General features: G+C 45.4%; 1 protein-coding gene across 3 annotated transcripts in view; it reads left to right on the top strand.

Annotated features, from left to right (window-relative positions):
* The first annotated feature begins 655 nt into the window (after nt 1–655).
* fzd3a (frizzled class receptor 3a) overlaps nt 656–15,855 on the top strand; it is a 21,943-nt gene continuing 6,743 nt past the window's right edge. The window contains exons 1-5 of one of the 3 annotated variants that reach the window (XM_069158660.1): nt 656–763; nt 1,884–2,497; nt 13,155–13,351; nt 14,581–15,043; nt 15,130–15,429. In XM_069158660.1, the coding sequence (XP_069014761.1) occupies nt 2,297–2,497; nt 13,155–13,351; nt 14,581–15,043; nt 15,130–15,429 (1,161 nt within the window). In that variant the 5' untranslated portion in view covers nt 656–763; nt 1,884–2,296. The other 2 variants (XM_069158662.1, XM_069158661.1) reach the window with 2 other exon arrangements.

Below are 15,855 nucleotides of genomic sequence, written 5' to 3' on the forward strand. Positions count from 1 at the left end.
TCTCAACCATTAAATATAAAAGTCAACTCGTGTTAACTACAAATCAATTGCAATGAAATTACACATAAAAAGGGTAACAATTCAAAAGCCTTCGCATCTACTCGTGGTTTAGTAATCGAGTCAGCTGTGCAAGACCACCGGGTGTGACTGCATATGTTACGCACAAAAGGTTAAAGCGATTTACGCACGGCTGCTTAGAGCTTTTAATCAATTATTGCAAAAATAAATTAGGCACAGAGTTTATTTAGTGACATCACAACATCAGTGACGTTTGGAGCAAATTGCTCTTTATCAGTGCTGTTTATAAATCAGAAGTCATTTACTTCTGCTCGCTCTGAATTGTTACCGCTTTATGTGTAATTTAATTGCAATTCATTTGTAGTTAACTGGAGAGTCTTTTATATTTGATGGCAAAGATTGCCGACCGCGTTGATAAAGAACACCTGAATCGGAAAGTGGCATTCAGAAGAAAAAAAAAAACCACACAGGGCCCAAAAGACTTTCAGTGCGTTCGTCGACCGGGCTTTTAGTTTGACAGTTTGGACCGGAAGCCACGTTCGACATCTCGCTGTCTTGACGCTCGCGTAGGGAGGAGGGCGCGAGGGGGAGGAGGACAGGAGGAAGAGGACAGGAGGAGAGGAGGAGGAGGAGGAGGAGAGGAGGAGAAGGAGGGTGCCGCTGGAGGGACATTCACTCATTGTTACCAACTCGAGGAGCGGCGAAGGCGCCGTCGCTGCACGTGAATTTTCGGCACAACATTCAGGTAAAAGTTGCCTTTTTAATTCCTCCGCTTTGGTTCACGTTTTATCAGCGGAGCGCGTTTTCTCGCGAGCGACCACCTCCGTTGCCGCCCCGGCTCGGCTCGGCTCGGCTCGGCGCGGCGCGGCGAAACGTACACCGGCACGGAGCGGGCTGCATATGCTCCGGTTATTAACAGTCCGGGGGAACTAACCGTCCTCTTTTGTCTGCGCTGCGTTGCCTGACATTTCTATCCGTGGAGGGGTCATTTTCTGAGGTGAGTCAGCCGCAGGAGGGGGAGACGCGGACGGAGCAACCGCGACGAGCCTCCCGGTAACGTTACTCGAGCCTCGCTCACGTTTACGAGCAGCAATTAATATATGAATTGGCAGCGAGGAGCTAAAGGAGGAGCCCGTTAACACCGACGCACAGGTAGGCTAAAGGACGCGCGTATGTCGCATTTAAGAAGAAACAAACTTTAAATGCAGCTGCGCGTTTTTGACGTTTGTGTTAAGAAGGCGCAGATGTACAATTTTTTTTTTTTTTTTAAGTCTTATTTCTGTGTAACGTGATAGTGAACAGAAAGGTGCTGCGCTGGTTTGGGTGTGTACTGTCATGTAAATGTAGCAGAAAAAAATGGCGAAATTAAAAAAAAAAAGAAAAGAAAAAGGGGCCAAAATAATTAGCTACATTATATTATTTTATGTATTTACATCGCAGTTCCTCTGAAAAAAAAAATGGACACAACAATAACTGAAATTATGGCCAGTCACATTTCAAAACTGCTGTAATAATGATTTGTAATATTTGGATATTTTCCCTATACATTTTTTTTTTTTTTTTTTTTTTTTTTTACCTATATTTTGTATGATAAATGACTTTTAATTAATACTGGTAATGTTATCATTCATCTACACAACCCAGCAACGTAGTTAGTGACCTGAAAAGCAATTACCAAGCCTTCTGAAATGCCTTTTGTAGTTGTTCCACAGTAATACGGCTAATTTTCAGTAAAAATGTCAGCTCTGGGTTGTTGTTGTTTTTTTTTCTTCAAAATATACGCCAAATGTTGAGTAATCTGTTAACATTGAGCAGGTGCTCTTGGATTTTATTTCATTTGGATTGTTTGTGCATTTATTTTCCAGACTGTGGATCATTTCCATCAGTGGCTATCGCTGATATTTTCTACGAAGCATCATCCTCGCTGCTCGTGGAGGCTTGGACAGGGAAGGAGTGTCACAGCGCAGCATCTTAAAGGACCCCAGCGTCTCTCGGGTGATGGAGGTCTTGTGACACGGCGTGGACGCTGACTGGAATCTCCACGGTGATATGGACGCAGCCCAGCTTCGACCATGGCCGTGTTGGATTTTGCTGCCCAACCCAGACGGTTTCTCTGTGATCTGAAGCGGAGGAAGAGACGAGCAGCCGGTCCACAAGCCTCGTGATTTCCCTTTTCCCGGTGAATGAGCCGGACGCTAACGGAGCTCAACTCGTCCTCGACCATCCGTCCCCCGTCCCCCCCACACGACTTCTTTCGTTTCTCCTGCACGGACCAGTCATGAATCTCCTGTGGGTGCTTTCTGTGTCCATGCTGACGGCGTGCGTTGCCATCCCCATGGACGCGGCGGCGGGGAGCCACAGTCTGTTCACCTGCGAGCCCATCACCCTGCGCATGTGTCAGGGGCTGCCCTACAACGCCACCTTCATGCCCAACGTGCTGAACCACTACGACCAGCAGACCGCCGCGCTCGCCATGGAGGTACGGTACACCGCTCACCTTGTTTTTGTTCTGATAATCAAGAGTGTATTTGTGGCTTTTTTACGAGACAAAAAACAAAATCCCTCTGTTCCTCCTGTTGTCACGGTGGGAGAACCCTGATAGAAGTACAATTTAGATCACAATGGGATTTAAAGAACAACGGTACTTGAATTATAGGTGAAATTTAGGCTTATGACATTGTTGGTGGTGCGTTAGCAGCTTTGTGATATCCTTTCAGCAGATATATTCAATTTGCTAATGTGGAAAAAAAAGGCAAAAACCTAAAAGCTGATACATTTATAAAAAAAAAATTGACAAATAGAATAGAATTAGGTTGTTTTTTTTGCTCCGGTGTATTTTTTTATTCAGACTTTGCAGTGTAGTCAAACAGGAAATGTGAGGAATAAGAGCAGTGGGATGACGTGCGGTGAAGACCCGACCGGCCGGAATCAAACCGGACACTTCCTGATGACGGCATTATGCTCATGTGGTTTTGTCCCGCATTGGCTACCAGGCAGTCTCCTAATTATACTGTTATTGATCTAGTTGTGTCCAGAGATAAATCTCATATCAGATAGCAGAAAACTCAAATCCTATCTCAGTAAAGATATCTTAATAATACTGTCAACGCATGGAGGCTAATGTCAATATTTTTTAGTACATTAATTAGGCTTCTTCCTATCAAAAGTATTTTTTTTCAAATTAGTCACATTTTTGTCAGCAGAATTTGTAATCTCTCTAAAGGCTGAATTTCACACTAAATCATTGGAGAAATCTTTATTCGCACTTTATTCAGTTGTTCTAATTCCCCTCCAAAACAAATCTGGGTTTATATGTGAAATAGTATATAATGTGTTGTTTTTCCCTGCTGGGACCTTTTCTCATGTATTTGTTCTTGTGTGCTTTCTTCTTATTAATGAACATTTCTCAGCATTTTCCTCTTTCTTTCCGTTGTAGAGTTTAAATGATCAGTCACTCAGTCGACAGATAGAAAATTAATTGGCAATGATTTTTAATTATTAATTCATGCTTTCAGTCATTATTCAAATAGAAATGACAAATAAAGAACCTTGAATTGAGCACGACTAACCGATATCTTATATCGATGAAACTGTGTTGATTGGAAATACAAAATGGTAATAAATGACCTTTAATATCGACTTGGATCTGAACAATATGATATTTTTGAAACACAATAACTCAGATACATTTTCATATCACCACGAACTTAGCGAGGTCTTCATGATCTGTTGGGTTTGAGTGTCAGTCAGTCGTCAAGATTTGTAGGTTCCTTTAACGTGGTATTTATTTTGAAGCAATGTGACCTTGTTTCCTGTTTTCTCTCTTTGGGACCTTTTCTGAGCATTTTCTCTCGTCTCGCTATTCTTTCCATCGTTGTTGTGCAGAAATAAACTTGACACCTCTGCAGACAATAACAGGCAGCACTTCTGTTTACATACCGTATATGTTACACAGGTCAGGACAGGAGTTTGTCTCCCTCGCATGTTGAATAAGTGGTTGAGAGTCTGCTGCACCGCCTGCCTCTTGGACTTCAGTAGCCTCGTTGGTTATCCCCACGACCGACTGGGTGTGCGCTGACAGTTGTAATATCTACGAGCTAGCCTACTTAAACTGGGCTCCTTTAGCTCCAGGGACTGAGACTGTATTACCAAAACATTAAGCTGAAAATTAAGTTTTAATATTTGTCCCCGGGGGCCGTGAGAACAGAGCATTTTTAAGCACCACTGATTAAACGGGGCATGTTGTCCTGAGATGGTTTCTGGCTGCACATCTGGCATGTTGACAGACAGAAGAACTTACCGCAACATGTTGGGACTTTTCACATCAGTTGTTGTGCACCACGGCTATTTTACATAACAGGCTTTTGTGCAGTTGGTCAACCAAACACGATTATAATATACAGTGACTTTTTTGTTTGTTCCAGTTGGATTCAGATGATGAATTAGACGTCAGGTTTCAGTGTTTAACCCGCGTTTTATTGTTTCAACCTCTTGAGATAATCTATAGATTTACCGGCCGCAGCATCTGACTGTTGTCATCCTCTTTGAAACGTCCAGTTGGACATTTAACCGCCATCACGGAGCAGACGCATCGCCTCGTCACGTTAACCCCATCCTTTGTGTAGGCTGATCCCTCGTGCGGCTCGATCTATCGAGCAATTACTGGTCCAACTGCACCAAAACACGAGACTGGAGCTCCGCTGGCTGAACCGTCTGCCGAGCTGCCCGTGTGCGTTTATCTGAGTCGATCCATCACCGGCGTCACGCGCCCCTTTGCTCCTGCTTCGTCTATCACTTTTACCCTTCAACCCCACCCGCCCCGCCCCGCCATCATGCCGATGTGCGGCACCCTGCCGACCATCTGTGCCTGCTCCACTTCGCTGTACTCAGCACAGACACACGGAGCGAGGGAGGGAGGGAGGGAGGGAGAGAGATGGAGGGCAGGAGGAGCAGCGTGCCGCGAAAATCCCGGGTTATGTAACCTGTGAACGTGGCCAGCTCAGCTGTGGGAGCTCGCAGCATCACAACACATCGCAGCTGCACTCACATTCAGCCCCGTGTTCGGAGAAGATGCAGACAATCCCGTTTCCCCTGTCTGCTCCTACCGACACCGTTTCCTTTCTCTGAAATATTCGCTCTCATCTTCTGGATTTAGTCACTTTGCCACGTTGTTTTCGAAAATCTTCAGAGGGTGATTTTTAGGTATTGTTGTCTTTTTTTTAAGACGGATGTGTGCAGTTGGTTAAATCACTTCTCTTATTGCAGAAATATTGCTCACCCAGTGCCGTGTTGTTTGAGGCCAGGTTAGCTTTTTACGCCTGATCACAGTTTGTGTGTTGCAGTGAACAGAGAGGCACTTCTGCTTTAGACGGTGTTCAGTTTGATTGGTCATGGATTCACAATTAAGTCTCTTTTAGAGCTTCAGAAATGCTTGTTGGAGTTTGGAGAGCACATGGAAACCCGCTAGGTTCCAAATCATGGAGACTGCTCCTCTGTTTGGCTCTTGTTTTCCAGATAACTCGCCCTAGATCCAGCTCATGGGAGAATTCAAAGCCTATAAGACGTCGAGGGCAGCCAAATGAGAATTGACAGATGATTTTAAAGGGAATTCGGTCTGCTGAATAGCCCTGATAATGATGATGAATGCCTCGCACCGTGGAGAAAGTGGGAGTTGGACGAGAACCAACGCCTGCCAGTTTTCCAGTTTTTGTCTGAACCCCCTGAAGTGGTGTCTTTCTGCAATCCTTTTTTTCTGGTCTTGCCTTTCAAGGCTTTTTCAAGGTTTTTGTGTTTTGGGGAAAAGTGGGGCCATTTGTCATAATATCTTTAATTAGAAGCCTATAAAAATGTGTAAAACTACAGTCTAATGGCGTTTTTATTAGTCTTGTTGTGTCAGAACTGTTCTTCAAACCACAATGGTAGATTAGATTTACACAGGCGTAAAAATAACAACTTTAAAAGACAGTTTTTTTTGTTTTGTTTTCTACTTTAATGCACAAATGGAATTTTCCAGCTGTCTGAATGGGATAAAAAAATAATTTACATTTGGGTGTTTATCACCACCCAGGCAGTCATCAGTGACCGCGGAATGACCTCGCAGCTGAATTGGGGCAGCGGCTTCGGGGCTTGGGAATCTGCTATTTCTGTGCCACAATGATAGTGTGCCACGCTCACATCAGATAAGTGAGAGCGTGGCGGATTTGAGTGGCATTACAATAAGGAAAAAAGAAATGGGCTAAAATCCCCTTACAGATAGATGCACACTGTAGCTACCGGATGAATGTAAAGCGAGGATCCGTCGCAAGAAATCAATTGGGCTGCTATGAAGTGTCTTTGGCATCCGAAGCAGACGGGATGAAGTTCACAACTCAGTGATGATGTACAGTACGATATAAAGACTGCTTTTTTTAATTATTATTATTATTGGAGGGAGTTAATAAATCCCTCACTTCTGGATGTACGTTTTCCTCCATTGTTTGTCTTTTTTTTTTTTTTTTTTTTTTTTTTTGAAAAGTGGTGACGATCTTTTAAGATATTGTTAAAAACTTTTCTTTTTTTTTTTTTTTTTTGCTAAGTAATATTTCTTTGAAATACAAACTAGACCTACAGTTTAATATAGGTATGAGAAACGGGCTGCAGGCCACCCAACCACACTGTCAGTCTGGATTTACTGGATTTACATATTTTACCTGCTCCAGAGAACTCAGTGAAATACTAAATTTGTGAATGAACTATCGCACCGTGCAACGCTGCGTTTTTGAATTAGGTGAACATCTCGTTGTTGGCGCCGTTTTGTGCTTTTTTTTGTAATTGGGAGTCGAAGACATCTAACAAATGTTTCCTTGACCAAATTATACCTTTGAAGACGTTTCAATCGACACATATGTTGTGAATATATTTGGCTCCATTTTCTGAGATATTTAGCAGGAAGTCTGATTTGAGGAGAGAAGATGGGGTGATCGAGGGTCATGTGACCGTCATTGTAAAAGTAATGACAACTGGGATGGCTTGAATGTTTCTTGAAGGCCAGATGGGCCGAGCCGGGGTCAGGGCCAACCCAAGATGGTAATTACATTAGATTGATAAGTGGGTTTGTTTACGTGAGGCCAAGCCAGCAAATCCTTTTTAACGGTAGCTCGATAATAGAAATATTTGGCCAACGGGGGAAGTTCAGTGACAAGATGATGAACAGGTTATGAGCATTTTTCTTGGTTATCTTGATCTCAGTTGTTTTTTTTTTGCTTCGTGAAGGGTGTGTAGCGACACAAAGACTAATCAATGGCCTGTTTTTAATCTGCTCAGTCCCACTTCCACTCATTTCCTCCTGCTTTCAGCTCGTTAAATCGGCCTCTTGTCTCAAGTCTACAGCACATCCAGATAAACTGTGTCATGTTACAGCTGCTGGGGAGACTAACCCAGATACTCCACCTACTCTGTGTGAATGGATTTGTGAAGGAGTGTAAGGTGTGTGTGTGTGTGTGTGTGTGCGTGTGTGTGTGTGTGCGTGTGTGTGTGTGTGTGTGTGTGTGTGCTGACACAACTCTCTGATGGCTGCAGGTCTGTGAACTAAAAAGTACACCGTTGAACATGCTCGTTGTGTCAGCTAGTAGAGATGTAGCCCGGCTAAGCACTCATACACTCACACAGACACACACTCACACACTCACACAGACACAACATGGTCTGATAAACTCTACCCAGCGTGACCTGCGCTATAAAAGAGCCTGTTGTTTTATTTAATGTCCAACACCATGTTTATTGGCTATGGAGTGAATAAGGAGGACATCCAGAGAGAGAGTCGCTGGTCCACAACAACCTCACTGTTTGTGTGTGTGTGTGTGTGTGTGTGTGTGTGTGTGTGTGTGTGTGTGTGTGTGTGTGTGTGTGTTTGTGTGTGTGTACAACACTGTCAAAGCACAAGGTTTTTCAAACACTTTCATAGTGTTGAATGACTCGGTCGACCCATCCCTCCCTCTCTCTCTCTCTCTCTCTCTCTTTCTCTTTCTCTCCCCTCCCTCCCCCCTCTCTTTTGTCAACCCCCTCCCCCTAAGCAGGGCTCACCCGTTGCCCAGGAAACAGTCCCAATTGTGCTGTTAACAAAGGGAGCAGAGGCTTTCTTGCCTCCCGGGAGGTGGTCCCCTCCACCCTGCACCCTGACCTCCTCGAACCCTGCTCTCCTCCCTCTTCCTCCTCCTCCCCCTCCTCCTCCTCTTCCCTGGTGATGCATCACTCGTCGCCATGGTGCTGAGCTTGGAAATTTGGAGAACTGGAATGGCAGCAGAGGAGAAAGGGGGATAAAGAAGAGGGGGGGGGGGGAAGTGTAGTAGGGAAAGGGTCTGAAAGAGGGGGCTGATGGGAAGAGAGGTGACTGAGGTATTTATAAAGGAGCAAATCAACACAGACCAGTTGGCCTCGGTGAGCTGCTTTGTCACCGATTCATCCGTCACAGCATCTCAGCAGCTGACTCACAGCCTTCATTAAAAACGTATCACTTTCACGCATTAGGAAGGTACATACAGCCACCCTTGGACGCACTTCATTGGACCAGGCTTGACGAGTATTAATAATTAATATCATCACAATCTGACTCAAAACATGCTGGATAATTTAAAAACAGCATGGAGGTGAAACTCGGGTCAAGGCTGTGGTTCTTGTTGTTCAGGCTGAAATTTCAAGATTAGGATTTTACCAACAAAAATATGCAGCTCAAGTGTAAATGATACGGTGACTAATGGCTGAACTCCATTTAGCTGCTTCAGTTTCAGGCTCCTGGTTTGTGCTAACTGTCACACTGTCCTGGTTGTCTTGGATACCTGAATAGAGCAGATCGGTAGGATGTCTTTAAATCAGACCAAATTAAATTAAACTGACAACAACCAATGACATCCGACCAACCAGTTAGCCTGAAGTGCAGTCCAGATGTTGGTATTATGTAGCGATTATACCTAAATTAATCCAGTCAAACATAAAAAAAGAAATAAATTTTCGGGCACTGCTTGTGTCTGCTTTATTCTCCACTGGGACGTCTCTGGCTGTCTTTTGGTTCAGGCACGTCTGACTTTGTCCTCGCTGTTGCTACATTTTGTCCTCCTCCTCTCTTGACTTTTGTGTCGTTACTTATTTGTCTCTGATGCCATATTTTGAGCTTGTCAGAGTGTTAGTTAGTCAGTCGGGAATTATTTGAAATATTCAGGCTGGGACAGTGCTGTAGCCCTGTTATGATATTAATTTAAAATCCATTTAAAATTAATATTTTCACAGTGAAAGATCTGTCCGTGACCTATTTTGAAGAAAATAGTTAAAAAACTGTGCAAAACAAACCATCATTTATCACTATAGTTAGGCCCTTCATTGGCTAGTTTGAGGTCCCAGAATGCACTGCTTCTCTGGGACTAGCCGACATGTCTGACTGTGGGTGAGCCGGCTATTTCCAGAGAGGCATATTATTCCACATTTTCGGAGATCAAAAATCCCCTCACAAACTGCCATGAATTCGTAATGGCTGCAGCAGTGGGATCGAAGCTGAAATGACATTAGCATACCCCCCTCACCCGCCCCCCCCCCACCCTCCCCCACACACACACACACACCACCACCACCCCGCCCCCACGGTGTATTACACGCCTCATTCTCCCTACACGGCCCGCTCTGGGGCGGAAAGCGCCGTGACAAACCCCTGGCTGCTCATCGGTCCAGTGGCTTCAGCAGCTGTTTCCAAGTGTGGCCGTGAACAGGGATCCCCACGGAGGGCTCACGGGGGCCTCGGCATGGTGGTGTTTGGAGTTGTTTAGGCTGCTGCTCACCGTGACCTGCCATACGTCCCATCCACCAGCAGCTCGGTCCTCACCTCACCGGCTCACACGATGGGTCGAGCTTCAGAAAATGGCTGAAGGGAGATGCTGAAGAGATGGAGGAGGGATAGAGGAGGAGAGCGACGGGATGATGGGGGAGTATAAAAATAGAAAAACAAAAAAGAGGAGCGTGATGAAAAGGAAGCGGGATGATCATCACTCGTCGTAGCCTATATATTTATTCAACCGTTTCATGGCGCATCGCACTTTGCAGCGCAGCACAGTGGAGGACATGGTGGCCTGCGGGAATCAAAACATCATCAGCGCGAGGATGCAGGCTCACTTTAGCTGCATTAGATCGCGTTTGAGTGGTTAACCTGCGCCGACGGGGCGTCACCGATGAAGTGATAGATGTCACAGCACTTTACACTGGCAGCAAAGCGCAAAGGCAGTCAGGCAATAATCAGTACAGCAGCAGCTATTTCCTCCAGTAGTAACATGGTGGGCTGAAATTCAGGATTTTCTGCTCTGCTGTTTTTTTTTTTTTTTTTTTTTTTCTCTCCAGAGAACAACATACTCCAGTTTCCTTTCTCTCCGTTTCTTTGACCCTGTTTAGCCCGACAGGAGCTGTAATGTAATAGTCTGGAGGCATTTGATCAAAGAGCAGCTATTATTGTGAATTATGGTTTCCATCAAATTTGTACTATTTAAGGCTTTTATATCACAGGAATTCGCAGGACCCGACGAACAACACATTTGTCAATGAGGGTGCCGTCGGTTTCTTTTATTGTAGGTCGGGTGAAAAATATCCGAGAGCTCCTCTTATCACATGGTCACTGTATTATTCACCTAGCTGAGCTCCCCCAAACCAGCTGAATAAGTTTCTTTTATGTAAACGACTAATAAATTGATACTCAACACACGCATGTGCAACTCGAAGCTTGCGAGCTTCCTGTTGGTTTGAGCTACGAGTTGGAAACACACAGTGTAGGTGTTCTTTTAGATAAATATTATGTAGTAAAGGACTGAAAGATTATTTTAAGATTGGGCAGACAAAACATTTAAATATGTCAATTTAGGCTTTGAACATTTTTATCCAAATTTTCAGACACTTTATGGACCGTTAATCTAAATAATAATCAACATCAGAACTGATCACGAAAGTAATAGTTCTGGCATCCGTTGTAAGGCAATACAGCCAAATGGTCTCTACATATCATAAAGTTGTGTTTATGTTAATTGGTAATACAAAATTAAAAAAAAAATAACAAGCTCTGTTTACTTTAACATTTGACTTCTGTGAGAAATCTGAGGATCATTAATGATCAAACATAATGTGAAGTCAGAGGTTAGATGGTGTTTTTCAGTGTGATTGTTGGTAATAGACCAGTTTTAAGGTCATCACCATCACAGCAGTTGTGATTATCCTTCACAGATGACTCGACACAGACGACATGCTACGACAGCGGTGCTCAATGAAACACGACGACTCCATTTGTAGAGAAATTACACGATTGGACTGGTTGATTGATCTCGGTTCTGACAGGCGTGTAAGTCGCCTAAATAAATGCTCTACTGAGCTCCAACTCACTCGGTTTCTACATGTGGACATACATCTTTGTCATCGTGCTTCCTTCCCTGATCCCTCGCAGTGGAAGTACAGCGATGCCAGAAACAGCCAATGTTTACATTTTTTTTTATTTATTTTTTTATTTCACTCTATTAATCCCCGAGGGGAAATTTCTTTGAAGACATCACATGTGGGTGGACGTCAGACATGCTGTCAGGAGACGTGTTGTAGACACACGGTGACAACACGCGTGTTCAAATCTGATCACGGCGAAGGAGGAGATGAGAACAAAATCCTGCATCGCTGCTCTGAAATGATTTATTGGTACAGTTTGAGCTGGAAAATGATTCTCGGACAGCTGAAGACGCTTTTCATCATCCAGTCTGAGTAACTGTGAATTAAAGGAAGGATTTGAAGGGAATGAACTATGTTTCATAAGCAGATTCAAATTTTCTTTTCATTTTTCATTTTTAAAACAATCCGATCTTGAGATTTCTCATGTATGGGACTCAAATCTTGTTATATTTTCTAATGCCTACATCTGGGTCAGAAAGAAAAAAGACTTTCTTATATAACCTCCCAGTGAAGCTCACCTGCTTCTCCTATGACTCTTTGTCAGAGGTTTTGCATGTGACAGGATGGCCTCATTAGTTCAACAATATCTCCCTTAAAGTATCTATTTCAAACTGTTAAGACTCGATTTGGTCCTGTAATTCAAAGCTTTATGTCCCTGATTGTTCAGCAAACATTAGTTAAACAATGGATGTTGTGTTTACGGGTTTGTTTTTGTTTTTTCTAAAGAGCTGAATGTTGAACTTGTTTAAACCACAGTGACATCTGCTCCCTAATATCCACCCTCTAACAAACACACAGACAAATTACCCCCCTGATTGCCCCTCCCCCTCCCTGTCCCTGTCTGTCATACACCACTCCAGTCTTTAAATTCTGGGGGAGGGCGCCCGCTGTGTGCCTGATTGACTCGGGTGTGGTTGGAGGTCTTTTTTCCCGTAACACACACAAACGCAGAAGTCGATGGTGCAAATTCATGCACACAACATGCGTCCATGCACAGCTGGATGCATGGATTTGTATATATGCTTTCTCTCTCTCACACACACACACACACACACACACACACACACACACACACACACACACACACACCCCAGTATTTGCATATTAACAACGCGGCCCACAGACGCTTCCTGCACTCACACTGCCTCTTGGCACAGTTTATATGTGTGAGGCCATTATTGTGCGTGTCCGTGGGAGTGTTAGCATGTAAATAATACACTTCTGTTGGTACGTTTTCCTTGTGTGTTGGAGTGTATGCACGTTAGCGCAGTGTGTCAGTCAGTCACAGCGTGGTCCTCCTGCAACACAAAGGCCCTGTCAGCGGTAGCAGCAGAGCGTGTGTGTGTGTGTGTGTGTGCGCGTGCGTGTGTGTGTGCGCGCACGTCGAGGTTGGAGGGAAGAAGGAACAGAGAGGAGGTGGAGGAAGGGGGGAGCAGAAATGATTGGGGTGGAGGGGATTTTGAGGAAAGAGGCCAGAGTTGTTTTTATGGACTCGTCTCCAGAAAGTGTCGGTTGACATGCTTCACCGATCTCTTTGTGCTCCTCGTCGCTTCACACTCTGGAGACGGAGTTCCACTCAGGCTTCAGGGCTGCGGTGTTATTACCTGAGACGGCTTTAAATCAACCTAACCTGTGTGTGCGTGTGTGTGTGTGTGTGTGTGTGTGTGTGCGCGTGTGTGTGTGTGTCTCCCCCCGTGCAGCCGTTCCATCCCATGGTGAACCTGCAGTGCTCCCCGGAGCTCCGCCGCTTCCTCTGCGCGCTCTACGCGCCGGTGTGCACCGAGTACGGCCGGATGACTCTGCCCTGCCGCCGCCTCTGTCTGCAGGCCAAGAGCGACTGCTACAAACTGATGGACATGTTTGGTGTCAGCTGGCCGGAGGAGATGGACTGCAACAGGTTGGTAACGCAGCGGTGATTCGCTTCCCCCGGGTTCCTGGTGTTTTACGGGAGGAGCGTAAATCCAGCAGCACGTTAGAAATATTTACTTTTAAAGACCACAAAGTGGAGAAGGCTGAGAAGAATACTCTTTCTTTTTTTTTTTCTTTTTTTTTTTTTTTTTTCTTTTTTTTTATCACATCTTTTTTTTCATTGTTTTAGTTGGTCGCACCAAAGAAGTAATTTGAATTCAATTTATTTATACAGAGCCTGATAACAACACAGGTTATTTCATGGCTCTTACCGTGTTAAAGTCTTTTCAAACAGAACTTTACAGCATTATACAGAGAAACCCAACAATTCAACTATTCCCACGTAAGACGGAAGGAAAAAAAAAAAAACCTCCAACAGAACCCGACTCAGAGGTGGACGACAAGTTGGGGTGAGAGGAGAGCAGAGAGAGAACAGGACAGCATGGAGAGTCCTGTTTAATATTAGGGCTTATAAATTAGTAGTATTATAAACGCTGAACATTCATGATGACGTTGGAATGTAGTTGGTGTATCTGTGTGTTGTGTTTGTTTTCTGGTGTAAATCTCTCACATCTTTCAGCTCTGGCTGCTGAATAATCACATTTATTTTAAACTTGTTATCCAAGAGGAAAAATGCGAAAACTGATTCAGTCAAACACATCAAATGAGAAACGTCGTCAACAGTAACAGACAGTATTCACACAGCTGAGCTCCACCAAAGCAGCTGAATCAGCGTTTTTTTTTAGGTGAACAATAACAAACTTGATAGTCTTCCCGCACACGTTAAACCAGAGTAATGCAGAACCGAAAATAGCGTGGCAGACATTTACGAGTTATCAGAAACAAAGTCTGAGGGAAAGTTGTCTCTTTAAAGAAAGCAGCAGTGAGCGGTGGAGTTCGTCGAGTCGGTTAAAGAGTTGAAGGGCAAAAGCAGGCGTGAGAGTAAAAAGATGATTTGACTTGGAGAATGTTTTCTCTTTCCTGTCAGCTTCCCTTCTGTCTGTACAGCAAATAAAGACGAAACCCCGGGTTTGGATTTTCATACGTAACACAGCGATGATGTAGTTTAACGTACGAAGGCAAGTTTCACGTCTCTTCTCCTTCATATGTATTTATGACCGTCGTCGCTGGAACACCGAATGTGTTCATCCGTTTTCACAAGTTAGAGAGCTAACAGCTGAAATGAGCCCGCAGTCCTCATCTCCGGTTTCCTCCCAGGTTCCCGGACTGCGACGAGTCCTACCCCCGTCCCGTAGACCTGCTGTCCAGCTCCGACGCCACCGAGTCCCCCGTCTCCGTCCAGAGGGACTACGGCTTCTGGTGTCCCCGGGAGCTGAAAATCCAGCCCGAGCTGGGCTACTCCTTCATGGGGGTGCGGGACTGCTCGCCGCCGTGCCACAACATGTACTTCACGCGCGAGGAGCTGACGTTCGCCCGCTACTTCATCGGCGTGGTGTCCATCGTGTGCCTGTCTGCCACCCTCTTCACCTTCCTCACCTTCCTCATCGACGTGTCGCGGTTCCGCTACCCGGAGCGGCCCATTATCTTCTACGCCGTGTGCTACATGATGGTGTCGCTGGTGTTCTTCCTGGGGTTCCTGCTGGAGGACAGAGTCTCCTGCAACGCAGCGACTCCCGGCAGGTTTCGGGCTTCGACCGTGACCCAGGGCTCCCACAACAAGGTCCGTCCCGACTCCGGACCCGCGCCTGCTCGTCTGCCGCCGGCCGGACGGGTAATAATCTTTGCATTTCCTCCGTCCCTGCACAGGCCTGCACTCTCCTCTTCATGGTGCTCTACTTCTTCACCATGGCCGGCAGCGTCTGGTGGGTCATCCTGACCATCACCTGGTTCCTGGCCGCCGTCCCCAAGTGGGGCAGCGAGGCCATCGAGAAGAAGGCGCTCCTGTTCCACACGTGCGCGTGGGGCGTCCCCGGCATCCTCACCGTCACGCTGCTCGCCATGAACAAGATCGAGGGAGACAGCGTCAGCGGCGTCTGCTTCGTGGGGCTCTACAACCTCACGGCGCTGCGCTGGTTCCTGCTCGCTCCTCTGGGGCTGGATGTCGTGGTGAGGAAGACGTTTTTAGCTGGAAACTATCTGCGCATTCATACGTTTCTAGGTTTGGGGTGCGTTATTGACATCAGATATACGACGTCGTGAGGTTTTACGAGCCTCCCTTCGTCCAAAGGGGCGGAGCCTTCTCGGGTGGACTTAGTTGTCCTTCGTCCTCGTTTCTTATTGGACATTTTGCCCTTTCCACAACACTGAAGATGGTTTACGGCTGAAACGCGTCCCATTTTTTTGCCCAGAATAAAATGATGCGTGTTGATCGGGGAGTGTCAGTATTCTGCTATTGTTTAACTTTCGTCACAACCGTGGACCCGACTCGTTTCCTGATTTGTGTTTGCGTTCCATTTTTCTGCACAAAGTCTCCGAATCTTTCCGTCGATCGTTTTCAAGTAGCGAAGACTCACGACTCCAGCATCCTTCTCT

The sequence above is a fragment of the Embiotoca jacksoni genome, unplaced genomic scaffold (assembly GCF_022577435.1).
Source record: "Embiotoca jacksoni isolate LCO1_2020_lvr unplaced genomic scaffold, fEmbJac1.0.p SCAF_23, whole genome shotgun sequence".
NCBI classification, from domain to species: Eukaryota; Metazoa; Chordata; class Actinopteri; family Embiotocidae; genus Embiotoca; species Embiotoca jacksoni.